The sequence below is a fragment of the Pogona vitticeps genome, chromosome 5 (assembly GCF_051106095.1).
Source record: "Pogona vitticeps strain Pit_001003342236 chromosome 5, PviZW2.1, whole genome shotgun sequence".
NCBI classification, from domain to species: domain Eukaryota; kingdom Metazoa; phylum Chordata; class Lepidosauria; order Squamata; family Agamidae; genus Pogona; species Pogona vitticeps.
In genome coordinates, this window is record NC_135787.1 from 40,832,672 (window position 1) to 40,860,067 (window position 27,396).

At 40.6% G+C, this 27,396-nt stretch overlaps 1 protein-coding gene across 2 annotated transcripts; it reads left to right on the forward strand.

Moving 5' to 3' along the window:
- Positions 1-1,644: 1,644 nt before the first annotated feature.
- Positions 1,645-25,848, forward strand: USP38 (ubiquitin specific peptidase 38). 2 transcript variants are annotated; one of them, XM_020783050.3, is made up of 10 exons: positions 1,645-2,501; positions 6,824-6,959; positions 10,290-10,419; positions 10,616-10,717; positions 12,801-12,959; positions 13,930-14,123; positions 14,989-15,082; positions 16,014-16,120; positions 17,347-18,697; positions 24,876-25,848. In XM_020783050.3, exons 1-10 carry the CDS (start codon positions 1,781-1,783, stop codon positions 25,035-25,037), a joined length of 3,156 nt encoding a protein of 1,051 aa, XP_020638709.3. In that variant the 5' UTR covers positions 1,645-1,780; the 3' UTR covers positions 25,038-25,848. The 2 variants fall into 2 exon arrangements, with proteins under 2 accessions (XP_020638709.3, XP_020638710.3); XM_020783051.3 differs by lacking the exon at positions 10,616-10,717.
- The last annotated feature ends 1,548 nt before the right edge of the window (positions 25,849-27,396 follow it).

Sequence of the window (27,396 nt, forward strand, 5' to 3'; positions counted from 1 at the left end):
CTCTTCCATGCCTGTCTCTGGTAAATCACCCTCACTTGTTTCTGGAACTCTGGAACTTGTCTTCAGGCAGTATCAGTATGAAAACTAGCAGTGTCTACCCAGGACTCCCATAATAAAAATATGACAGCACAAAAACATGTACTGTATATAATTATGTCAAAGTGCACCTTTTATATTTTGTTTATTATTACAGAAACTAAGTAGAATCATCCCAAAACACTGATGGTGTTCCATATTCCTTCTGCAATATTTTTTAATATTCATCTCAGTTCTTCATGGTATAGCCAGAGCTACTATTTCTGTAGCAGCAAACCCTTATGTGCAGCTATGAAAATTATCTTCTTAACAGTGCATCTCTCCATGGCAGAATATATGAAATTCCACTGTTCTGACATATTAAAAATCACCAGATTGATTTCAGTGTAAGGTTTCACAGAGCGCAAAGAATGTCTGAGGAAATGGGTTTTATGCCACAAAAGATCACATTAAAATAAGTGATTCTTTCAAGCACCATATCCCTTTTGTTTTTATACTGTATTTGTTCTGCATGCTGAAGGAGACAGCAAACAAGGCAACTTTCTTTTCTAACAGAGCTCCGCCTATTTTCGGCCATGATCCTTTCCTGCCCAGCCTCCTGACCCTTGTAAGGAAACGGGCTACCTGGATTAGATAGTGTAGTCCAGTGGTTCTTAACCTTTGTTACTCGGATGTTTTTGAACTGCAACTCCCAGAAACCCCAGCCAGCACAGTTGGTGGTGAAGGCTTCTGGCAGTTGCAGTCCAAAACTCCTGAGTAACCCAAGGTTAAGAACCAGTGGTGTAGTCCAGTGGTTCTTAAACTTTGTTACTCGGATGCTTTTGAACTGCAACTCCCAGAAACCCCAGTCAGGACAGCTGGTGGTGAAGGCTTCTGGGAGTTGCAGTCCAAAACTCCTGAGTAACCCAAGGTTAAGAACCAGTGGTGTAGTCCAGTGGTTCTTAACCTTTGTTACTCGGATGCTTTTGAACTGCAACTCCCAGAAACCCCAGTCAGGACAGCTGGTGGTGAAGGCTTCTGGGAGTTGCAGTCCAAAACTCCTGAGTAGCCCAAGGTTAAGAACCAGTGGTGTAGTCCTCCAGCAGAACTATTCTTACGTCCTTAAGCTCTAGACAAGCCTCATCACATAAAAAAAAAAGCAACCGCTAAATAGGTGCCATTTTAAAACGATTTACCAACATCCCTACCCCACTATAATCCTTCATTTACTACTTTAAATAAGTCAGGAAGGACAATTACATTTCAACTATTCAAGTGGGCATATATGTATCCCAATAAGTGGGCTACCCAGACGTTCGACTTAATTTGGTTTAAAAATCGAACCTCTGAACTCCTTCGGTTTCTTCCGCCTTCCCCCCCCCCCTTTCAATTGCGGTGTCCCGCCTTTCTTGACCCGCCCTCCCCGAGCTATACGAAAGGCGCCTGCGCGTTGCTAAGGCGATTCTCAGGGGGCCTTCTATTAGTTGTTTATGCGCTCTCGGAGTAACCGTCTTCTACTTCCTGTCAGGCGTGACGGTGCGCTGTACTGTCGCTTCCGGGTCAGATGTTTCCCGGCGGCCGGGCCCTCAGAACTACCGGTTTCGAGAAGCGTCCGGACGAAGGCCGGCTTGAGCCGATGTTGAGGCGCCACCGTTGCCGGCTGGGAGGTCGTGGGGCGGCCGCCGCCGCAGGGAGAAGCGGCTGCCACGGAGCGTAGTGACGGGCCGAGGGGGAAGGGGCAGCCGATGCTGGGCCGGAGCTCGCCATGGATAAGATCCTGGAGGGGCTGGTGAGCTCGTCGCACCCACTGCCGTTGAAGCGCGTGATCGTGAGGCGGGTGGTGGAGTCGGCGGAGACGCCGCTGAGCGGGCCGCAGTGCAGGGCCATGTTCGAGCTCAGCACCCGGCTCATCCTCCAGGGGCCCGACCAGTTCCAGCGCCTGGTCGGGCGGCAGGTGCTCGAGGCCTACGCTCGCCACCACCGCGATGACTTCGAAGCTTTCTTCACGCGCAACCTGGTCCTGGCCTTGCTTCAAGGGGTTGGCCCGGCGTCGCCATCCCCTCCGACGACGCCGTCGCCCGGCCTCGGGCCCAACCTGGACCCGGCGGTGCTGGATTACATCCAGACTGGCCTACGCCTGCTGATCAGCTGCCCGGCGGTGCTAGATCTCTTTGCGCTGCTCCAGGAGGAGGCCTTGCGGCTCGTGGGCGAGAGGCCCCCGGCGGCCCTGTGCGCTCGCTTCTGCCAGCTCTTGAGCGATTTCCCGCAGTGCCTGCCTCGGGGCAGGAAGCCTGCGCTCGCCTTCTGCCAGCAGCTGGTGCGCAGCATCGCCCACTTCCAGACGCAGGGCACCCGCGAGGCCGAACTGCGCCTTTACGTCTCCCAAGTCACCCAAGTCAGCAGCCTCCTTCGGAGCATCTGGAAGGCCGAGCCCGACACACTGCTGCCCTCTTTGCAAGAGCTCTTCGCCATCATCTCCTCCACTGGTGAGTGATCCTTTCCTCCTAAAAGCAGTCTGTTTAGGGAGATTGGACTGCCCTTAATTGTCACGCTGAGTTTGTCCTAGCAGAATAAAGAAGTGGACTTAATCACAGTACAGTCGAGTGGCATCATTCCCCCCCCCCCCCTTGTATTACACAACTAGCTTCTTCCTAATCCCATCCTAGTCTGCTTTGGAGCGTCTGTAAACAAGATTCAGTTGGTGAGTGAGTTTTGAAGTGCTGAAGTAGCCCCATTGTCTTTAAGGCCGCTGTAGGACTTGTTTAACTGTGGAGTGAATCAAAAGTATGCTATAACGATAATAGTTGAATTGTACCCAATGCAATATGATAGGAAGTGCCAGTGAAGTTATAATTAGAATATTTAGGATCATGTCCAGTTATTAATCAGTGAAGCTTACCTAAGGCCTCTCTTACCAAATTGCCACTATTCTAGTTGGGGCTGACACTGTAGTTTAGTCCTTAATTGCTGTGTACAATGAGTTACCCCAGGTTGGCCCTTCTGGAGTAGAAGAATCAACTGGTAGATGCTGTTGTTGCCCAGGGGAAGCCAAAATGTGTTCATATTCCTAGGAGTGGTTCCTTCTGTGTCCCCCTATTGGTAAGGCGAAGTCCTGTTGATAAAATCAGCTGCCTTGAAGATATTGCACTCAGTGACATACACAGAGAAATACTCAGCTAATAGTGGATGACTGAAAGCACCTACATCAAACATCCAAGACAAGCAGTCAAAGAAGTTGTTAGTGTGTGTTTGACCTTCTGTGCTGATGGTAAACTGAGCAGGCAACTGAGTTTGAAGGACTTTGAATGGGACCAAGGACAGCTGGATTTAAAAAACATGTAGGTTCTGGTAAGTAGAAGGTGGGAGATCAGTCTTTTCTGAACTGGTGCCCTCCAGATTTGTTAGATGGTAAGGCCTATTACCCTCAGTCATCTAAAGCAGTGGTTCTTAACCTTTGTTACTCGGATGTTTTTGAACTGCAACTCCCAGAAACCCCAGCCAGCACAGTTGGTGGTGAAGGCTTCTGGGAGTTGCAGTCCAAAACTCCTGAGTAACCCAAGGTTAAGAACCAGTGATCTAAAGAGCATCAGATTGAGAAAGGATGTGCTGTGTAAGTGACCTAATTGGTTGTTTTGTGCATTTTCTCTTTGGTCTTTTCATTTTTATTTGGGCCAAGAATCCATGTGGCAGTTGGTACTTGTTGTCTAGCCATGTTTGGGCACAGATCAACAAGCAGCTTGAGTCTCCTTTGACAAGTTCAAGGAGTAGAGGCTCCCTTCATACTTTGCTTTGGGCTAATTATTCTTACTTTTGTAGATGATTTGGAGACTTTTCTGAAATCTCTATTAATATATTATACTATTTTAGTTACATGAATTATATTAATTACACAAGGTATTATTCAATGGTTTCGTGTTTTAGAGTGGTTCATACAGTTTATAGTGGCTTTGCATGGTTTAGAATACACTGAGTGTGTTTTAAGGATTATGTTAGATAACTTCAGATGGAGTGTAGGCTTTAACAAAAACAGATTTTGAGGATCAAATAATCGGTAGCTTATATGATAGTGCTTGTGTAATATAACTTCAGCTGTCCAAGCTGATCACCACGGCATCAGTCCTATAGGACTGGAGTCTTTCAGACTTCCTCATAATAACATGTAAGATTACACTGTTCAAATGTTTCTAATTTTAAAGATGTTGGCATATGCCTTGAGGGTTTTTTCCTGGATCAATCCAAAACATGTTATGTATACTTAGTCAAGTAAATTATTTCCAGTTCCATAGAAGTAGTCAGCTTTTTCTTGCTTGCATATTTTTATGAACAGTGCATATCTGGAATAGTAACTGTTCTAACACATATCTGGAATCACACTGTAGAGCAGAAACATTCTATGTGTAGATTGATTGCTCTCGCTTTTATCTTTTCTGGGATGCAGAAGTTGAAATATACTCAGGTCTCCTTTTAGTATATTTTCTTGAAAAGACCTAGCTAGATAAACCAGGTAATTCAGATGAAAAAATACTAGTAATGGACAACATATACATTAGGTGACTTGGATCCATTTTATCTGTGAGCTGAATTCTGACAATGAGTTGCCCTACTAGAATGGTTGAGTGGAGGGGATTTTTGTCAGTTCCCCATTTGCTATCCAGGATTTGCTTTAAAGGCCTGGTGGTACTGGAAGCTCTAGAAGAAATGATGAAAAACATGTTCTCAGCTTCCTCCACTGCTGCTGGATCTTGGCCTCTTCAACAAAATGAAGCAGAAGCCTGGATCCACCCTACTACAGTGGACCCTCGACCTACAGAATTAAAACATATTGGAATGGTGTTCGTAGGTTGAAAAGTCTGTAGCTCGAATATGCATTTCCCATAGAAATGCACTGAAAACCATTTAATCCGTAACCAGCCCAAGAAACCCCCCACCCACAAAAAATTAAAATAAACAGAACTTACCTTTCCGAAGCCTTCCAGGGGTCCTCTATCGCTGCTTCCCAAGGCCTCTGAGGGCTTCCTCGCTGCTGCCGGAGACCTCTCGGAGGTCCCTTGCTGCCACCATCACCACTGCGAGGCCTCTCAGAGGTCCCCCGTCGACGCAGGCTTTCCCAGGGTGGATTGGACCTACCAGGGGAGGGCTTTCCCCAGTAGGCCGGTCTACTGCCTGGGAAAGCCTGGTAGACCGGGCCTACCGGGGGAGGGCTTCCCCTGGAGGCCCGGTCCACCCTGGGAAAGCCTGCGTCGGCGAGGGTGGGGGAACTCCACAGGCCTTCCCCGCCGCCATGGGAGGCCTCTCGGAGGCCCCCCCCCCCGGCTGATCGTTGTTCGATGGCTCAATCGGCAGCAGCAGGGGACCTCCAAGAGGCCTCCCATGGCGGCGGGGAAGGCCTCTGTAGGCCTTCCCTGCCACCATGGGAGGCCTCTCGGAGGTCTCCCCGCTGCCGATCATGCTTTAGAGGCTCGATTGGTGGCGGAGGGGACCTCTGAGATGCCTCCCATGGCGGTGGAGAAGCCCTGGAAGGCATCTGGAGGCATGGCGGCTTACGGACTGGAAGGGGGAGGTGGGGAAAGCGCCAAATTTGAATTTGGCACTTTCCCTGCCTCCCCCTTCTGGTCCGTAGGTCACTTCTCCAGCTGCAAGTCGATTGGAAATCTTGCGGCCAGAGAAGTCCATACCTTGAAAAGTACGCACGTCGAGCTGTGCGTACATCGAGGGTCCACTGTATATGCATTGATTAAGATGGAGTGAACATGAGTGAACTGTTTCAATGGCACCAGTTTTATTTACAGTATTTTAAAACAAATGAAGAAACAATAGAACAGAACAAAACCACAAATAGTGAAGAAAAAAACTAAACTAAATAAAAAGATACTGAATACAGTAACAGTAATAACAACTGCAAATGAAGTTTTAGGAGTACTGTATGAAATTTTTTTTACCATAGCCTTTGCTGAAAGGTTATCATATAATTTGGCATTTATATGTTACATATTTGGCTATTAAAAGAATTATACAATCCTCAGTCACTGATTCATAGAAAGTGGGTGTTTATCCTTCCAATATTACAGTATCAGTTGTTTAGCCACCATCATAGGCATCCTTCAGTCTTGAGAGACTATGGTAACATGCTCTGAATCGAGGAGTGTCCTCTCCAGAGCATGAAGCCCGGGTAAGGTAATATGGAGGATAGGCTGTTACCCAAGCAGCAAATCCCCCCTCTCCACACTGCTGAAATAGTCCAATGGAAAGGCAAGAGCCAATACAACTGGTTCCAGCAATGTCGCAGGAGTTGGCAGAACGACACGAGCTGCCTTCGGGACTCCAGCTCCGGATTTTGCCTCGAGGTTAACTCCTGAAGCCTTTTCCATGAGTGGATATAGCCACAAGGCAGTGGAGGTTTGAAATTGGAGTTTTCCTTCTCCTAGATGGGCTGCCTTCCATGGCTGACGAGCCCCACCTACCCGGCCTGCTCTTTAATAGTGCAAAAGTATGATCTGATCCTTAAAAACTTTCCTAAAGCCAATGAGATTTAGCCACCATAAGGGCCACATAACAACTGTGTCAATTGCTTGTTAGTTAATTTCTGTGGAACAGTAGGTAGTTCAACAAAATATGTATGTTTAGAGTATTAGACATTTCTCCCATACAAAGCTGATACCCATAATGACTTCTGTTTAGAAAGAACCTGTGGCCGGACATAACCAGATTCTTTTAATAGTACTCTGCAAATATCAGTTAATATTTTAATTGAAAAAGGATGAAGCAAATTGTAACTCTCTCATTTTTTTGGTACATTTGATTCTTGCAGATACTTCTTTTGAACCCTCGGTTGCCTTGGCAAGTCTGGTGCAACATATCCCATTACAGATGATTACTGTGCTTATTGGAAGCCTTACTACAGATCCAAATGTAAAAGATGCAAGTATGACACAAGCTTTGTGCAGGTATTATTTATATCAGCCAATCTTTCTGGTTTTGAATTGATTAAGTCCACATACATTTCCACAGGAATAAAACAATGAAATATTTCAGAGAAGAAAAGGCTTGTTGCAAGCATCATCTCAGAAGAGATATTCATTTCTTTGTGAGAGAAGAGGCAGAAAGCATCTTCTGAATTTCAGCATTCTGCACATTCTCTAAAAAGTATTCATTTATTGTGTTTTTTTGAATTCTGTTGACTAATCAGACATGTCTTCTTAAATAGTTAATTAATTACTCCAATTAAAATTGTTTAATCAACTGAATCGTATAACCCTACAAAGTTATATCATAAATGCATTTTGTAAGGAGATGTAATAAATATATGTTTTTAAAGCCTTGAAAATTTGCAGTGTATGTAACACAGATGAAGAGGTGCTAGGGCAACCTCATTTGATGATTTACCCTCGAATCCCAGTAAACTTGTGGTGAAAAGATATGATTAAACTGAACACAAATACCTGCCTGTCATATTTCTATTTTCAGCAGGATCTCTGTCTCGGAATGCTTTTGCATAGTTCTCAGTAGCTGTAGAAGCATGTCACAGAATTATAGACAGTTGTTCTTTCTGCCTGGGAATTTTGTATCTGAAGTATAAGGTTTAATATTTTGTAATATTAAATGTTTTTTTCCAGCAGCACAACTTTTTTTCTTAGTATTGAGTAAATGAGGTACTTAAATTTCAGAACCCATCTCCTTGACTTTCTTAGACACTACTGTAGTTCAGAGTGTAAGAATTCCATTATTAACTGGCTCAGGCCTGAGAAAGGATCTTGCTTTGTTGCTCAAAGCTTCAAATTGTTTCCCTGATTATTATAATAGTGAATTCAACATTTGCCTGCAATTGTTTATTTTGGTAAAACTAGATGAAATATACAAATGTTAACCATTTCTGAAGACCCTCTGACAGATAGATGTTCTGTGTGTGTGGTCTTGAGAGAAGGTAGTAAAAAGCCTTTGTAAGATGGCCATTCTTGCATTGGGAACTTTGGTGTCATCCAGACTAGTGATAATCGGATACCATTTCCCACTTAGTTATGTTATACTGTAATTGCCATCTACCAACAGCATGGAATCCATTGGAACAATACTAGTTTTCTGATAGAGTCCTTTAACATCCACTCTAAAGATTTGTAATTGGAGAGGCATGATAGAGGAGTTCCCTGATTGGAAAATAGAATGGTCAGTCATGAAACAGCCTCTCCCCAGCATTTATAAAGGAAGTAGAAACATCAACTTCTCACCCCAAAAAAACTCCAGTAGATGAAGTAGTTGCTGGGGGTCCCTCTCTCAAACATAGCGTATGCTGGCTAGTGAAGGTCAGTTGCAGTTATTGCCCAGAGAAAATACAGTGGTGCCTCAACTTAGGAACTTAACCCATTCTGGAAGATGGGTCGTAACTCGAAATGGTTGCAAGTCAAAGCACCATTTCCCATAGGAATACATTGAAATGCAGTTAATCTGTTCTGGCCGAAAAGGGGGGGGATGTTGGGTTCAGGCAATGAGCAGGCTGATGGGCTTTGTGGTGATCACCAGATAATAGATAATAGGATAGCAAATAGTCTCTTAGCAATAGATTAAAGAAGTCAGCCACACACACAGATGGATGTCTGCCAGCAGTACTCCTGGTGGGCGACTCAAGGTTACAGAATGAGAAGTCTTCTCCGTCTGTGACATTCTGCATTTGGTCTCTCTCGGTCTGCCCTGCCCCCAGGAGACTGTCCTTTTATTAACATTACAAGGTCACAGGTAGTGAGAGCATTACAGATAGTAGACAGAGTTCAGATAGAACAATGGTTACATCATGTTATTAAGGTTGGTCTGGAGAAAGGTAATTAATCAAGCCCTCTGATTGGCTTAAGGAAAAGCCTCTATAGCAAGCTCTCTATGATAATGAGAAAGAGGAGGAATGGTGGCAGCTCCTCCCCTCAGAAGCAGCCACAGAATGCTAGGAGAGTTTTCCCTCACTAGAACACCTATGTGGCTTAGCAACCTTGGGAATGGTACCCCCACGGGGGAGAAGCACTGCAAGACCCATCGGAAACGTGATTAATCCATTCAACCGAAGGGGAAAAAACCCTGAAAAGCAAACAAACCCTGCAAGACCCGTTGGAAATGCAAAATAGATCACCAAAAAGCAAACAAACCCTGCAAGACCCATTGGAAATGCAAAAGAAAGAAAGAAAAAGAAAAAAGAAAAACAGAAAGCAAACGGAGACTGCAAGACCCATCAGAAATGCAAAAAGAAAAACCCAAAAAGCAAACAGCCTGCAAGACCCATCAGAAATGCAAAAAGAAAAAAATCAGAAGGCAAACAGAGCCTGCAAGACCCATCGGAAATGCAAAAAGAAAAAACCAAAAAGCGGAGACTGCAAGACCCATCGGAAATGCAAAAAATATATAAATCACCAAAAAGCAAACAAAGACCCATTGGAAATGGGGGGAACCCAAAAAACAAACAAACCCTGCAAGACCCATTACAGCATAGAAACATAACCCCACCATCCAGCCCAAACCCATTCTGCAAAACCTACCCAGAACAACCAGTTTTTAAGTAGAAAGCAGCACCTTACCAGGCAGTCCAAAGCCTCCTCCAAATGCACCACTCTCTAACCGCTGGGGTGAAACAGCTGCAAAGAAGCAGCCTCTTTGCCACCAACGGCTAACAATTTGAATTCCCTGCCTTTTTCCCTATCTTTTTTCAGGTTGTAACTTGAAGCTCCGGTTGCAAGTAGAAGCAAAATTTTGCGGCCGGAGCTGGTTATAACTCAAAATGATTGTAAGTCAGGACAGTCATAAGTCGAGGCACCACTGTACTGGAATGAAAATGAAGGCTCTAATCTTATTGTTCATTCATATCCTTTGTCCTTGAAGTGGGACAAGAATCTTGTGTTTGTTTTGTTTTTCTGGTGAGTATTACACATCATTTGTTTGTTTGTTTTATTCAGCCAAGCATTGCAAAGTATGGCACCATGTTTAATTTACCTTGCTAAATGAGGACCTCATGAAGTGTCGGATTATCCCTTGTTAACAAATGTTTTCAGGCTAGTGGAAAATAGGGACAGGATAAAAATGTTTTATCTGTGTCCATGGCACTGTATTTCTCCAAGCTGAAATACTACAGGTTGAGTGCAGCTTACCTGCAGTAGATACACTGGTGCACAGCATTACTCCAAATGTGACTTAACGTGATTTTCATGTGATTCTGGTATGTAAACCAATACCAGCTTTCAGGCAATTAAGTAATTGAAACATTTTTGTGGCCGGAATACTAACATGTGAACATCACTTTTCAGAATGATTGAGTGGCTGTCCTGGCCATTGGCTCAGCATGTGGAGACCTGGGTGATAGCACTGCTGAAAGGACTAGCTGCAGTCCAGAAGTTTACCATCCTTATTGATGTTACTTTGCTTAAGATTGAACTGGTACGTATGATCACTTCACCGTGAGGTTGTTTCATTTGTGCACTTACTGCCAGACCTTTTTTTTTTTTTTGGAGACCAGTTTTTCTTCTATTTACTCTGATCCAGAGGGATGTAAATATTGTCTAATATGAAACTGAAATTAATTTATTACTGTATATCTCAACATTATATTATTACTTATGCTTGTTTTTCAAAGGTTTTTAATCGACTTTGGTTTCCTCTTGTGAGACCTGGTGCTTTGGCTGTCCTTTCTCACATGTTGCTTAGTTTTCAGCATTCTCCAGAGGCTTTTCATATGGTAAGTGGTCATTGTCTGAGCCCTCAAATTACTGCATAGAAACTATATGTAGATTACTGGCAATTACGATAGGGCATTTCATACTCTTCTCTCTAGAATTTCGGCTGCAGTCTTGTTCATAAACAAAAATATTCATGTGCTGCAAAATCACAGTACTTATAATTGAAGAGTTTGGATCTGATAGCTGAGCAGTGAACTTCTAAATAAGTTGCAATATTGCATGGACGCAGAAGTAAAATACAGTGGTGCCTCACTTAACGGCGACAATCCGTTCCAGGAAAATCGCTGTTAAGTGAAAACATCGTAAAGCGGAAATAAAAAGCCCATTGAAACGCATTGAAAACCGTTCAGTGCATTCCAGTGGGCTAAAAACTCACCGTCCAGCGAAGATCGTCCATATGGCGGCCATTTTCGGTGCCTGTATAGCAAGGAATCCGTCCCTAAACACAGCGGGGAGCCATTTTAATTACCCAGTGGCCATTTTGAAACCGCCGATCAGCTGTTGCAAAAACATCGTTTTGCGAAAAATCGGTTCCTGAAGCAGGGAACCGATCATCGCAAAGCGAAAAAACCCTATTTAGACCATCGTTTTTTCGTCGTGAAGCGGATTCGTTGTAATGCAGGGCAATCGTAAAACGGGGCACGGCTGTACTAATTGTATTTTTGAAGGCTTTTATGGCCAGGATCTGATGGTTGTTGTAGGTTTTTCGGGCTGTTTGGCTGTATTCTGGAGGTTTTCCTTCCTAATATTTCGCCAGTCACAGAGTTCTAACTCACATCCTCTGAAGATGCCAGACACAGAGACTGATGAAATGTTAGGAAGAAAAACCTCCAGAACACGGCAAAACAGCCTGAAAAACCTACAACAACCATCAAAATACTAATTCTTAAACACATATTCATAGTAATGTTTATAAATGATAGAAATATCATGTCTGGCTAAAATAGATGTTTGGATTAATTGTAAGCTTCTCTGTCTGCAAGAACTATTGCACAAAACAGCTTGAAATAAAGATTGTGACAGATATTGTTACTTAGGACATTGAATGTATGTGGTAGAGAGAACTTCATAGAGGAACTATTGCTTATACTAATAATCAGTCATGTTTTTAACACTTTACTTTTTAAAGTTTTGATTGCTATAGTGGATGTATCTAGTGAAATAAAGCCCTGCTGAAATGAGGCCCTTTGATCCAGCAGAAGCTTCAGTGAGCTTTAATAAGAGAAGGTCTTTACAAACTCTTGCCTTTTGTCCTTTTGCCACACTTTTCTAAAGGCCTAGATCCAATGAGGCACTGGACCTGAAGTACCAATATGGCCAAGCCTACTTCCCTTCCCCCCTCCCACAGCCCTTGAAGCCATCCAAGAGCTGTTGGAGAGGTTTGGGGGCATACCTGGGAGGTTATACTGGGAAAGCTAGCTCACCCTGCTATTACTGTTCTTGCAGTGAACGTCCAGTGCAGTGTTTTCCCCAAGGTATTTTCCAAACATCTGGGCAAGAAGAGAGGGAAAAGGGATGCAGCAGACTTGCTCTCCCCCCCCCCTTAATGAAAGGCTCCGCTAAGTCAGAGAGCATTGCTGATTATTAACACCTGACATGAAGACTAATAACAGCTTAAAATGTAGTGATATGAAATACATAACACACTCTATATTTTCCTCAGTTGTTTTGTAGGGAGGGTTGGGATGAATCACACTGACTAGATGGAGTTTTAAACTGATCCCAGAAGGAGGTCATAAAATATGAAGGGAGTTGTCTGTTATCAGATTAGTATAAAATTGTAGAAGGTAGTAAAGGGTAGCAAGTCAATATTGCAGTTGTGTTAGTGATCTTGATTTGTACAACCTAATAGAATTAATAAGTTCTCAAATGGGTAAGTTGGTTTATAAACAAACTGAGATGGTGTTTTGTAGTAAAGAGTGCAAGTGATTAATTCAGTGTGGATGATTAACAATAACACAAGTTCATATACTGAAATACTTTCACTGTCTTATTGAAATCTCTGAATTTCAACATGTGTTGCATGGCAAAATATGTTAAGCTTACTCAAGCAAATGCTTTGATCCATTTCTTTTAACATAGATTGTACCACATGTGGTCAAGTTGGTAAAATCCTTCAAAAGCAATAGCCTGCCCTCCAGTGCCACATTCCTAGGACAGCTTAGTGAGTTAATACACTGTATGATGTATCATTACTCTGGATTCCCAGAACTCTATGAACCTATTTTGGAAGCTATCAAGGTAAGGTATGGTAATTCAAATATTGAAATCTTGCAGTTTTGAAATTAGCTCTCTAGAGCTCTCAAACACAGACTTGGCTCTCAGATCTGTTGTGGGACATTTTGTGATGAGAATGGATATGATTAATTTGTAAAATTTGCAAAATTGATTGCCCAGTAAGAGGTGTGTTATTGCTATAAAATTAAATGTTGGGTTTCTTCATCCAGAAAAGAACTGAGGAATACAATGTGGCAATGTGTATCCTTGTGTAAAAGGAGCTGTTTGTAGACATATCTTACCCAGTGTGATTATTGAAGAGAAAATTCATATTGGATTAACTTGTGATTTTAGGAATGTTATTTGAATAGGCTGAAAGATTTCCTGATCAAAAAAGCTGTCTCCATTATATCTCTAGTTAACATAAAGAAAGGATTTATGTGTATGTGGGAGAGTAGGAAATCTTCAGTTGTGCCTGAGCTCTATTTTCTCACAAATAGTGAGAAATGGGCCATTTAGTCCATATAGGGATTTTTTCTGTAAAGTTAATACAGTATTTAGCTTTCTTAGTTTTTTTTTTATTGTGAGACCACATTAGATATACATGTGTCATGGGGAACAGAATGTTACATCTTGGTTCTGTAGTCTACAATTTGAAAAGCTTTTATTCTTGGCAGAAATAAATGGTAGGAATGCAGATCAAAGATGGTGTGTAAGATCCTAATTTCGTAATACCTTTAGAACCCGAAGACTAGTCTCTAGCCATTTGATATCCATGAATGCATGATGAAACTTTGATAACTGGCCAGGCTGTTCTATTGTTAGTACATAGCATCATATTTATGTGTTTAAAAGAAAAGTGCCTTTGTCAGAGGGAGGGAAGGCTGGGTAATGCATACTGGTAGATTGTTGCTTTGTGGGTGGGATGTTATAAAACAAATGCCTTAACAAGCTGATATTAGAGAATAGCATGTCACCCTTCTCTTTTTCATAGGATCTTCCCAAACCCAGTGAGGAGAAAATTAAAATGATACTGAATCAGAGTGCCTGGACATCTCAGTCCAGTTCTTTGCAGTCTTGTTTGTCTGGATTTTCTGGAAAATCTGAAACAGGAAAGACTGGTCTGATTAACTTAGGAAATACATGTTATATGAACAGTGTGATTCAGGCATTATTCATGGCGACAGAGTAAGTTTAAACTTCCTGTTGTGGGGAATGTATGTATTGCCAGTGTTATCTTTTTCTTTAATCCGAGGAATGTACATTATGATTTCAGAATTGCTCGTCTGGAGTGCTTCAGTTTTCTGACTAAATTCCTGTTGCATTAAGGGGAGTGGTGTGTGTAGTTTTTGCATCTTGCTGTCTGTCACAGGCCCAGTCCTGCTGGACATGTCGGCATATGCAATGGGAAACTGACAAGGTAGTGCACACCAGTTGTACAGTTTACACTCCGTCATTCCATCAGTATTCTAGCCTGTAAATTCACTTCACCTTAAGAAATATTGGTGTCAAACAAGAAAAAGAGATTGTAATTCAGACCATAGCCTACCAGCAGTTATACTTATAGGCATTCAAACATTTGAATTTATTTTAAAGTGGGAGTGAAGGAAGTTGACTCTTGTCTAATGGACATATGCATATTCAGAGGAAATTCACCTGCTATCCTCTTTATAGCAGGTGAGTCTTTTTATCACCTTTGTAAAAGTACTTTGTACAAGTAAAAAAAGTTTTTTATAGAAGTATCACTTTTATAAGTAATAAGTTGTTACAATCAAATATACTGTGTTTGCTGTAGCTTACAGTCTTTTATTTTAAGTTGAGACTTTGGTGATGATTTAAATCATGCTTCAGAAATATTGATTGTGTAAAGTTTGAGCAGTTTTCTGTGAATGTAGTATTTTGCAGTATTTTTCCAAGAAATTCTGTACTACAGCAAACAACAACAAACAAAGCTATAGAGTTCAAATAGATTAGGTGTTACAGTTTGGTGCAACATCAGAACATTGTTTTTGATAGTACATTAAATTTCTGTGATCTATTTCTCCCTCTTCAGTTTCAGAAGACATGTATTGTCATTAAATCTAAATGGGTGCAATTCATTAATGAGAAAGCTGCAACATCTTTTTGCATTTTTGGCTCATACTCAGGTATGTATGACTTTTAAAAAAATGTTATAGCCATAATATAAAAAATTGGCATATACCTAAATATTCCACTGTCAAAAATAAATATCTGTATAAATTGTATATTTGAGAACAAATATATTTGGCATATCTGAAGTAGAATTGAATTGTTGGGTTGTGAGTCGAGTCATATTTTTAGATGTCCTGCAGCCAAACTGTTGACTATTTTTCCATAAATGAAATTTTAAAATACAAATTCTGTTTCTGAAAATAAGAGAGTAATTAAAAGCAACCATTATGGTCAGGAGATTTTCAGAGTAGCAAAGTTTTAGATGTGTACAAAGACTGGGTTCAGGTATTGTTTCCAGCTTTTGAAACTGATTTATGAAACAAATTGAAGATCTAAAACTGGCTAAACAAAAAAAACTAATTACCAGTATCTTCTACTTTTTACCACGTGTGGAAGTGGCTACTTCTAATTGAAAAGGTGCTGGGTGCATTGTCAGGCACACAACATCTCATCAGTTAGTCACAGCCACATTGGTAATTTTCCTTCTGCCTGTAGTAAAAAGCAACAGAATACATCCATATGCATTTTGTTATATAGGGAACCAAAATGCCTTGGAAAAGAAGGGATTCACCATTAATAATACTGCTGCACTTTTTGTTGGTCCTCCTTCATGTCTGTGTGTCTTTTGAGTAAATCTGTTTTGTATTTTTGATTTACAGTTTGGTGCAACATTTAGAACTTAGCATTACGGTACTTGTAAAATAGAAGCATATGTATTTCTACTACCTGAAATTTATTCTGTAGTTTGTGTAATTTATAGATAAGACATTATGCTTTCACTGCTAGAGTTGTATGCAATTTATTTGACTCAGTATTTTTTAGGCATTAAGGAACACATCATTGCACGGTGTCAATGTTGTGAATTTGTTTCCTGTCTGCATATAGAGGGAAGCGTATGCTCCTCGGATTTTCTTTGAAGCTTCAAGACCACCATGGTTTACTCCTAGATCTCAGCAGGACTGCTCTGAGTATCTCAGGTTCTTGCTAGACAGGTGAGAAGAGTACTTTGATAAGTATTTACCCAAACAGTAGCCTTTTATAAAATACTGCTTTTCAGTGCATGAAATGTTGGATGGATGCTGAATGTTTAGGGTTGCTGTGTATGTGGACAGGGATTCCTCTATTACCAAGCAAGGAAAATAGCTAGAGTCCCCTTAAATATTGCTGCTGCAACTCTATCAAAGCCTTGGCGCTTACTGCATGTTACCCTTTTAATGTAAGACTGTTTTTACTGAAAGACAGTTTTGTTTGCTTTGATGATGCTACAAACGATGTGGCATTAAATCAAACACATAACAGGTATAAAAGGTTCAGTGACCAGGGAAAAATAAAATGTAAGAACAAGGTTTCAAGCTGTCACTTCGTTCAGCGTACAACTTTTATGCTATATATCTGAAAATGCATTTCCCTTGCTTTTAGTTTGAACACTTTCTATTCATGTTCTCTCCCCCTCCCCCTCCCTGTATATCTAGAACATATCCATATGTATCTGCTTTAACCCAAGCACAGATAAGACTGCAATTTTATTCAGTCTCGTAATATACACTCAGAAACCCAAACCACATTTTAGTAACTATAGCTTGCTCACAACTCATTCTTACTCCCTGTCTAATTAAGTCTTTTACACACACACTTCTTTCTTGTCAGTCCTTATATGCAAAAGGTTTCTCCAGTCACGAACCATATGGACCAATCAGTTTGCTGTTCCACTTTTACAAAAGTTCCATTGTCAACTGCCATAAAGTTCCATTGTCAACTCCCACACATCCCACATATAATTGTCTCAGCTCAGTCACTGGTCATGCAAGTACATACAGACTTGCAAACCAAACACATGCAATGCAGAATTGACACACTAAATAACTCCAGTCTTCTCCAGTAGGCAGGTTACCCCACTGAGTTTTGGTGGGAATTCAGTGAATTTCACTGAGGAAGCCACATGTAAAATTGAGTCTTTTGCCTGCTTTTAATAGCTGGCAGTGGTTTGCCACATAAATTCAGTAATGCCCATTGTGGCACTGTGGGCTGAATTAGGGCTCAAAAGTCAACTACTTGAAGCTCGTAGCAGCAGAAGCATAGACTATAGTAGGTTCCCGTTCAGAGGGTCTTTTTCCACACTTGTCCTGGTCTGATACATAAATAACAGGATGTATACACTGAAATGGTAGCTGAAATAATAAGTTTCTGGAATTAATCTGATTCAATATTTCTTTCTTAGGCTGCATGAAGAAGAGAGGACTTTGAAAGCTCTCTCATCATCAAAACTTTCAGAAGATGTGAATGAAGAGTCTCTTGTCCAGGAGGTCTCCAACAAGACTCAGCTATTGACCAAGCCATCTTGCACAGTAACGGAGGAGAGAACCTTGATAGAGAAAATGTTTCGAGGGAAATTGCAAACAAGCATTTGCTGTTTAAACTGCAAAAGTACTTCTCAGAAAGAAGAGCCCTTCACAGATCTCTCACTTGCTTTCTGTCCCCCAGTATTCTTGGACAGTGTTGACCCACCTAGTGCAGAAAATTTATCTGAAGGAAAAGATGATTCCATGGAACAAGTCAGTCCTAGAGCACTCAACCCTGTGGCGGAAACTGCATCTGATGTTCTAGCAGTTGGTGACTGCTGTGGAATGGTCACAAATGATGGAATGTTGAAAGATCTCCCTGTTAACTCAAACTGTGAAAATGCTACAGATCCGTTTACGTGCAAGACTGAAGACAGAGATAGTTTGGGGAAAAATGCCAGTGAGGCTGCTCCTTCAGTTACAGACTTGTTAAATTATTTTCTGGCACCTGAGGTTCTTAAAGGGGAAAACAAATACTATTGTGAAAAATGTGTCTCCCTACAGAATGCAGAAAAGACTATGCAAATTGTGGAGGAGCCAGAATACCTCATTCTCACTCTTTTAAGATTTTCATATGATCCCAAGTGTCATATAAGGCGCAAAATTTTGGACAATGTGTCTCTTCCACTTGTTCTAGAATTACCTGTCAAAAGAACTGTGTCCTCAAGTACAGTATCGGGCATGTGGTCTATGGGTGTTGAGTTTTCTGACACTGGTGAGAATCTAGCCAAAAAACTCAAGCCTTCTGGTGCTGAAGAAGTGGGTTGCCCTAAACTGGTCCCTTATGTATTAAGTTCTGTAGTTGTGCATTCTGGCATATCTTCTGAAAGTGGGCATTATTATTCTTATGCCCGTAATGTTGCCAGTTCAGGGCCTTCATTGGGATCTTTTGATCAAGGCCAAAATCTCTCTTTAGCTTATCCACAAAACAGTTTAATGGCTGGAGAGGCTCCTGTGGCAGCTGTTGAAAAGGAACTAGGTGACAGTGATGTATCAAAGGAATGGTTTTTATTTAATGATAGCAGAGTGACATTTACCTCATTTCAGTCAGTCCAGAAAATAACAAGCAGATTCCCCAAGGATACTGCTTATGTGCTGTTTTACAAAAAACAATACAGTACTTGTGCTCTCAGCACTAAATCAGCCAATGGACTCTGGATCAATGGAGATCCTCCTCTACAGAAAGACCTTATGGATGCTATTACAAAAGACAATAAGCTTTACTTGCAGGTAAGATGCAGATATTGTAGATGTGAATGAAGATGGTTGTATGAATGCTTTAAATGTGGATTGTTTGAGTAAAGAGGAAGGTCTACATTCTAGTGGAATTCACTTCTGGGTTAATACTTGTAGGATTGCACTGTAAATGTGGCTTTGGCACTGATTTAGGCTTAATTTGAGCCTCTAGCTGTAGTTGTAAATCCAGCTACAGTTTGAGAATTACAGTACCTGTCAAAAGAACTATGTCCTCAAGTACAGTATCAGGCATGTGGTCTATGGGTGTTGAGTGTAGAGGAGGCTTAGAACTGTTTGACCATTCCTGCTTCTGTGGTGTAACATTTCTTGACACAAGAACCGTAACACTGTTTTGTCATTTCACATATCATTCCACATAGTTTGCAAATCACTTCAAATCATCTTTCAAAAATTTTTAGTGTACAGGAAAATGAGGGTATGTGGTAGGAAGGATGGACAGAAGGAAACTACAGTACAAAAATGGTGTTGGATAGAACATTCTATATCTCAGCTGCTTGTCAGAATTCTTTAGCTTTGGGCATCTTGTAGCTATCACATCATAGACTGCAAGATTTCATGATGTTGAGACAAATAATCTAAATTTTATTGTAAGCATAATGTTTAAATATTAACGGTTTAAACGAGGGCTCAGCAACTGTGGCCCTCATGTTGTTTTTTGCCTGCAATCCCCATAATTCTTCACAATTGGATGTAGTGGGTAGTTCTGGAAAGAGTTGTAGGCCAAAACTTCTGGAGAGATAGAGTTGCTCACCTTTAGTACCTTCTCTACCTAGTACAGAATTCAGAATTTGATTAATTGAGAAAGTGAGTGCTAATAACAGAATTGTGAAACCCTTGGTTTAGTAGCAATAGCAGTATTTTTCATTTATGTACCTGGCACTTTACAAAGAAAGTTATAACATGTCCTTACTTGCCCATAGATGTACAGTATCATCTTGCATGGAGCTAGCAAATGCATGATCATGGATGGATACAGTAACTACTAATCCCATTATTCAAAAGTACTTTAGATATGCCGTAACTCTTGAGTCAGGGGCCTCCTTCATTGCCAATGATGCCTTGTAGCTTTTATTTCCAACTTCTAGTGGTGTTTCTGGAGTGGAAGTCTTATTTCCCATCTTCTCCAAATTCTCTGAGGAGCAGAGATGCTGATGCCCCTCTCCCATGAGCCCTCTTGGGTTTAAGGCCTTTTCATTTTGAATATAATTTTCTTTTAAAAAGTTGTTGGTTTTTAACTGCTTCTACCTGGTTTATTGTAACAATAATAACAATAATGAACAGTGTCCATACATCACTTATTCTGCTACTGTGAAAAACTAGTTTTTCACCTTTTACCTTGTGAAAATTCACAACCTGATGAGGAATCCAAGTGGGGACTTGTTAATTAGTGGCAATTGGTCACTGCAAGTTATTCCTTTTCTCTTATGGCATCGTAACTATGTATTTTGGTCATCGTGTTGTCTATGTTATGTGCTCAATAGAAATGTTTGGCATGCTGAGATTAATGGAACTGCAAGTTGCAAAGAATTTTCTAAAGTAATATCAGGTGCTAGTTTTGTTTTGTTTTTGTTTTTAATCATTTTTTGTTCTGATTATGAAATAGTAGCTCTAGTTCAGGTTTAGTTTAGTAACTGAGGTTTAGTTACACAGGTTTTACTCCAAGACTTCCTGTGTGAGTTGGCAGACAACGTCAGGATGGTGTTGGGAACTCCTAGGATGATCAACCACTAAATTTCAAAATTCATGCCACGGCTGCTTTGTCTGAGGCAGTTGAAGGCTTGTTGGCAGTGGGGCTGCCCCAACATGTTATCAGTTGGAAAAATAATTCCAGGTCAGATTCTGGATTTGACATTTTTTGCAGAGCCAGAAGATTGTGTTCTCATTGTTGAGGATTTTGTATTGCCTCACTTTTCATGGTTTCATTGTCTCCTGTTGAAACATTGGCTTTCACTCATCTGTGGGTGTGCCTGTGAGAACTATATAAATAGTTCACATATCCACAGCCAACTTGGGGGCTCTATATCATTTTATGTTTTGTTTTTAATTTTGATCTGATAAGATGTTTGCACCTTTCAAAAGTCCAGTTTCCCTCTGGTACATAGAAGTGACTTGGCCAGCTGACATGACTGTGCCAGGCACTCTTGTTTACACTGAGCAGAACCTGTGCAGTTTTTTTTAACAAGCTAAGAAGTAGCTAAGATCAGGTGGAAGAAGAGTTGTGATGAGCATGACTGAACATAAATTAAAGTGCTTTACTAAGTCTACTGACAATGCTACTGTTTTTTTTCCCTTCTAATATCATTAGAGGTTATAGTATCACATTTTGAAACTGATGCAGGAGGAGGTTTTTTCTTTAGTACCTTGCTATGATAAATTTACAGAACACTATTCTGAAAGTTGCACGCATCTGCTATGACTTAGATTCTATAATTAAAGTAATTAGTAAGGGTGCCGAGAGTGGCATCTTGTCCAGTTTTTTTGGGTGATTTTCAGTTGTTGAAGCCTGAGGATGTGAACTGTGTGTTTGTTGATTAAAACCAGCTCAACCATTGGCTCTTGTGGGCTGTTAAATATAACAAGGAACAAAGCGTCTGATGGGATCCAGATTGTAAAGGTATTTCTGAAGGGGAGAGTGAGCCTAGCTTCTTTAAATGAAGCAATAATTCTACAAAAGAAATGGAGCGAAGGCCTCAGAGATATTGGCTGAAATCCAGTTGGTGCAACACTCTTTGATTTACCATTCATTTTAATTAAATTTAAAGCTTCCTCTCTTCCTCCCTTTTGGGTCCCAGGCTCCCTGGGGCAGCCTGTGATGGAATTTTGAAGGTAAGCTAATAGCAAACTTCCAAAGATTTTTAAAAGTCTAAACTGAAGAAGTACAGAGGGCCAATTAATTGAAATGTATTTGTTTCAGCACCAGAAATATGCTCAAGATTCTAGGGTGAATTTAGAACTGTCCAAACAACTAGTTGTGCCTCAAGAGTACAGACAGCGGGTCTTAAATTGGCACATGATTCTCCTTTTTCAGGACATCAGGGATGTAAAAAGACTTTGCAGAGAGTTACTCAGCATTTTTAACGGCCAGATGTGGTGAAAATTGTGAAAGACTTTGTTGCTTCCTGTGACATATGCCAAAGGGTGGGGCACCACAATGATAAAACTAAAACGAAAGTTCAGCCAACTCCTGTTGTAGGTGAAGTTTTTAACTGTCTTCAAATAGATATTTTTGGACCTTTTTTGCCTTCTAAGTCACAAAAAAAGTTATTGTTACATTCATCTGCCAGGCCAGCCAATGGGCTGAGGCCTACCCTGTCGCCACTATCTCCGCAAATTCCATTGCCAAGGTGTTTCTGGAAGTTTGTGCAAGGATTGGAATTCCATCTGTGTTAATTTGTGACAGGGCTGGTGCTTTTCAAAGTGAACTGATGAGGAAAGACTGTGAAATCAGTGGAACTAAATTAAATTACAGTATAGCTTACCACCCAGAATCCCACAGGTTGGTAGAGCACACTCAGCAGACACTACTCAAGATGATTAAAACTTTTGTTTAGGACTTTGGGAGGGGGTGGGACAAAGTTCTCCCTTTGGTCCTCTTGGCCTACTGAAGTGCACCTCACGAGGCATTAGGTGGACTCAGCCCAAGTGAGATGGTATATGGGAAAAATTTGTGGGGGGCCTTTTGTTTTGTTGAGGGCTGACTGGGAAGGTACCATCCAAACCTGTTCTGTGCCTGTTGCTGATTTCATGCACAATTTGCAGGTGAAGCTGAAAGCTATTCAGGAGATAACTAAAGAGAATATCCAGCAGGCCCAAACTAAGCAAATGTATTTTCGTGATCTTAAATCAAGGCACAGAGAGTTTGAGTTGAGAGACTCTGTTCTTGTCTTGAACCCCCTCAGACCTAATAAGCTGGACGTTTCCTGGGAAGGCCCAGGCAAAGTTCTGCAAAATTTTGGAACTGTGAATTATCTTGTTCAAATGCCTGGTTCTGGAACAAAGCCTACCATTTATCATGTCAGCAGCCTGAAACCGTATCAGGACAGAGCAGCTGTCATTCTGAGGTGTCAAGTTGCTTGTGTTAGACCAGAAGAGGAACCTATGGATATTTTGTCTGATTTGGAAAAATATGAAAATTGGCTAGGCAATTTTGTTCTTTCGGGTACTCCTGATGAGCAGGAGTGGCTTTCTCAAATTCTAGAATACTACCAAGGTGTGTTTTCTGACAAACCTGGTTCTACTGATTTGGTTACCCATGTTATAAATATTGGGGACAGCCCACCTGTGAGGTCGAGTCCCTATAGGGCTGTAAGGGCTCGTGTTGTGCAGATTGAGAAGGAGATTCAAAAGATGAAATCTCATAAGCAAAAGTTGTTGCGTTGGAGTTTAATTTTACAGGATTTTGATTTCAAGGTTCAGCACATTCCTGGGAAGCTGAATGTCGTCGCAGACAGCCTGTCCAGGATGCATTGTGGAATTTCAAATGTGGCAGATGGTTGAAGTTTTTTTCTGATTTACTGGTTCCTGAGCATAACCAAAGTGTGATTCTGTTTTACTACTAACATGAATGTTTTCTATTTTCCAGACTTCTAGAAATGCTTAACCCCAGAGTTCTATATTCAGTTGCTGCTGATAGAACTTTTTCTACCTCAATGCTTTACTAGTTAGAATGCATAATAAACATTTTGCCATTTATTTCATTGTATAACTTTAACACAGCTAGTGAAATTACTAGGCCAAAATATTTATTTATTTATTTATTTATTTATTTATTTATTTATTTATTCATTCATTCATTCATTCATTCATTCATTCATTCAATCTATTTATATCCTGCCTATCTGGTCAATATGTAACCTAGGTTTGGTTTAGTAAAAATGTAGGCTCATACATAACCCCATATTTTTGAAATTTAAGGGGCGATGTGTGATGGAGTTGAAGCAGTGTAGGATATGCAGTCAGAGAAATTTTAAATGGAGTCAGATAGGTTCTGTGTGAAGATGATTTGAGAGACATTGGAATGTGTTTTTCTAAGTGCTATGAGAGTGTTTTTCTTAAAACTGGTACAGTGTGGTTCGAGATAAAGCTGAAGGAGCCCATGAAAGACTCAACATTCTGAGCTAATTGGAAAAGAGATAAAACACCTGGATTTTCATGGGAATTGAGGGAGGAGGAAGATGTTATAGGTCCTCAAGACTAATTGGTTAACAGCCATGAAGTGTCAAGAAGAAGGGACGAGTTAGAGGATGTAGAAAATGGACGATGGGTTATGTGGAAGAAGTTCAGAAGTGCTATTCAATGATGATGGGAGGGGAAAATAACTTGATGGTTTCAGTATGTGGCTTGAAGGAGAAAGAATGGAGGTGGAAAGAAGGAGGTGGGGCTAGTCCACCTTAGTCCAGCTTAATAGTGTTTATTATTTTAATGGGGATTAGTTATTTTATTTAACTGTAATAATCTTTGAATATGTTCCTTATGCTAAAGCTTAAGGAATGTAAACTGATTCTATGAAACTATTTTTCTAATAAAAATTAATTATGAAAATCTTTACAAAGGACTGGTCTCTTGAACAGCAGGGTCTGGCTAAATCCAGGAGGTGGAGAGGGCACAAACTAGCTATCTTTAAGAGTCCTACCTAACTGAGCTGTTGTGAGTTCTAAGGAATCACAAAGCTCACGTGTCTGTACTTGCAAAGTACTGGGTAAAAGTGTTCCTTTAAGGTCAGACTTGTTCAAGGGGCTTATGCTGTGCGCTGCTAGGGTCTTGGGACTTGCCTCAGCGCAAAGGTGGTAGGTAAGTGGCCTGTCGAACTCTCTGACCGAGTGCTAAGCACTCCTTAGGGAGATTGGGCACTACAATTACAGTCAGAATCATTTTAAGATTATAAAATTCCCAGCTTCCAGTTATTGGTTTCTAGCTGTCTTGATAGCAATATAAGCAGTTGAATGTGTGTTTAAAACAAATATGTTTGAGTGCCAAGAAAGATGTTCAGTACCAAAAAAGCCCTGCTGTGTAGTGTTAACTTTCTGGTTTTGAGCTGCCTGAGGGATTCTTAAGTGAATGTGAATGAGGCTGGTATACATGTGTCATCCCATCCCTATTTGGTTAGAGTCAAAATGTGTGTGTGTGACAGCTCTTAATCTTTCTGTTTCAGGAACAAGAGCTTAGTGCTCGAACCCAGGCCTTACAAGCAGCTGCAGCTTCATGCTCCTTTCGACCCAATGGATTTGATGACAACGACCCTCCAGGGAGCTGTGGGCCAACCGGTGGAGGAGGCGGTGGAGGTTTTAGTACTATTGGGAGGCTAGTGTTTTGAGGCAGAAAGCATCAAAGACATTGGCCTTGGAACAGGTTCCACGACTGCTTAGGACTGTTATCACTGAACTATATTAAATAATGTACCAAGCCTTTTTTTCAAGATGTGATCTTTGGTCTAAAGAGAACTTTTTTTAAAAAAAAATTGAAATAAATAAGTGCATCATGGAGAAATCTACCTCTTAAAATCAGTTGTTTTTATGGAAAGATATTCTTGGCCGAAAGAGGGGTTAGGAAATTTTTTATGACATTAGATTAACTAATAAAAGCACTTACAATATGTATTTCAAGTCCCTTGATGAAATAATACTTAATTATTTGAAAAGCAGGTGATGTTTTTCAAAGCAATGTTTGTGGTGGGTTTAATTGTTTTATAACTATAAATCCTCAAAGGCACTAAAGATTATGACCATAAAATAAAGTCCAAATTCTTAATAGTATAATCCAAAATAAAAAGCACTCTAATTCACTATATTTGCAGTACAGGTACATATGTAAAAAAGTCACTTTAATGTGCTTGTTAAATCACTTTTCTAAATGTGCATGGTCTTGTAGGAGCAAAGTTTTTACGTTAAAAAAGTTTGTAGTATTTCTAATTGCTTTGAGGATTTTGAAATTATTTCAGGGAGTTCATCTGCTATGTTTTGAAGGAAGAGACTCTGTACGTGCCTTGTACTGTAAAGTACAAAACTTCTTAAGGCTGCAGAAAAGTGTAGAACATGAGATGTTAATTTCTTGTTTAATATGAACTTGGTGAATTTTTGAAAAGTGTTAGCTTCCCCAGCAGTAAAATCTGATGGTTCTAAAAGAAATGTAGTTACTCATAATTTGATGCTCAAAAATGGGCTTAAAACATTTATTAAATTAATAGCATTACTGTGTTTGGGAGGAATGCTTCTTGGGAGGAAAGCGATGACAAACCTAGACAGCATCTTAAAAAGCAGAGACATCACCTTGCCAACAAAGGCCCGCATAGTCCAAGCTATAGTTTTTCCAGTAGTGATGTGTAGAAGTGAGAGCTGGACCATAAAAAAGGCCGACTGCTGAAGAATTGATGCTTTTGGTGCTGAGGAGACTCTTGAGAGTCTCCTGGACTGCAAGGAGATCAAACCTATCTATTCTGAAGGAAATCAAGCCTGAGTGGTCACTGGAAGGACAGATTCTGAAGCTGAGGCTCCAATACTTTTGCCATCTCATGAGAAGAGAAGATTCCCTGGAAAGGACCCTGATGTTGGGAAAGTTTGAAGGCAAGAGGAGAAGGGGATGACAGAGGACGAGACGGTTGGACAGTGTCATCAAAGCAACCAACATGAATTTGACCCAACTCCGGGAGGCAGTGGAAGACAGGAGGGCCTGGCGTGCTCTGGTCCATGGGGTCATGAAGAGTCGGACATGACTTAACGACTAAACAACAACAAATTACTGTGTTTGCAGATGTACACACATAAACATAAAACAGCTGATAACAAAGCTTTACTATATAGCTTACATTAACACTTCATGCCAATGGTATATGCATTTTCATGTTTTTCACTGTATATGTTCGATAGCAGGCAAGAGATTGTTGGGTTTTTTCCTTTTTAAAAGTGTGAAATGGCCATTAAAAAAGCAAATTGTTTTTTTTTGCTACAAAACCAACTGCTGCTAGATTTCCTGGAGTATCTTGCTACCTTTCTTCAATTAATAGGATGCAGTTATTATAAAAGGTTGAGAACATTTAAGGGAAACTTTTGAGCACTGGGATTGTTTTTAAAGATAAGCTGAAGCTAGTTGGAGTGATTCTAATTGTGCTTTCATACACAGAATTAGGAGCTGAAGAAATCTTTGAGAGCAGCCCTTGTGGGAGTTGTTCAGGAATTGCAATTGGTGCATTGCAGTGCTTAAGTCATTTTTAATAGTAATTCTGTGCTTCAGTTTCCCTTTCTTGAGGACATATATAGGAGTATGCCTTATGGAGGACAGAAATGCCTTTAAAAAAACACCTTAATCTTATTCCCTGTATCTGGAGCTTTTAGAGCATAGTACAATCATAAAAGCAACCAAAAACAATTATAAATATTTTGACAGAAATTATAAAGAGTGATCCACAACTGAATTGGTCAGAGCCAAGATAAAAATCGCTGGGTTCCAAAAACTTTGTTCAACAGTCTGATTTTCACTTGTTGCTGAAATGAAGCCAGTGTTGTCATCAATCATTACATTACGTAATGCGGAAATTACGTAAACTGGAACGCAGATTGCCATAGCAACGGAGGCAGCACTAGAAACCTCCAGGTGCGATGAGTCCTTTTCGTACAGCGAAAAAGCCTCGTAAAAAACATAAACCAAGGCATTATTTCTTACGGATTTTGGCTTGTAAA

Coding starts and splice junctions, on each gene's coding strand:
- USP38 (XM_020783050.3), top strand. CDS start 1,781: ATGGATAAGATCCTGGAGGGGCTGGTGAGCTCGTCGCACCCACTGCCG. Junction 6,960..10,289: donor ATGACACAAGCTTTGTGCAG/GTATTATTTATA, acceptor ATCACTTTTCAG/AATGATTGAGTGGCTGTCCT. Junction 10,718..12,800: donor CTCCAGAGGCTTTTCATATG/GTAAGTGGTCAT, acceptor CTTTTAACATAG/ATTGTACCACATGTGGTCAA.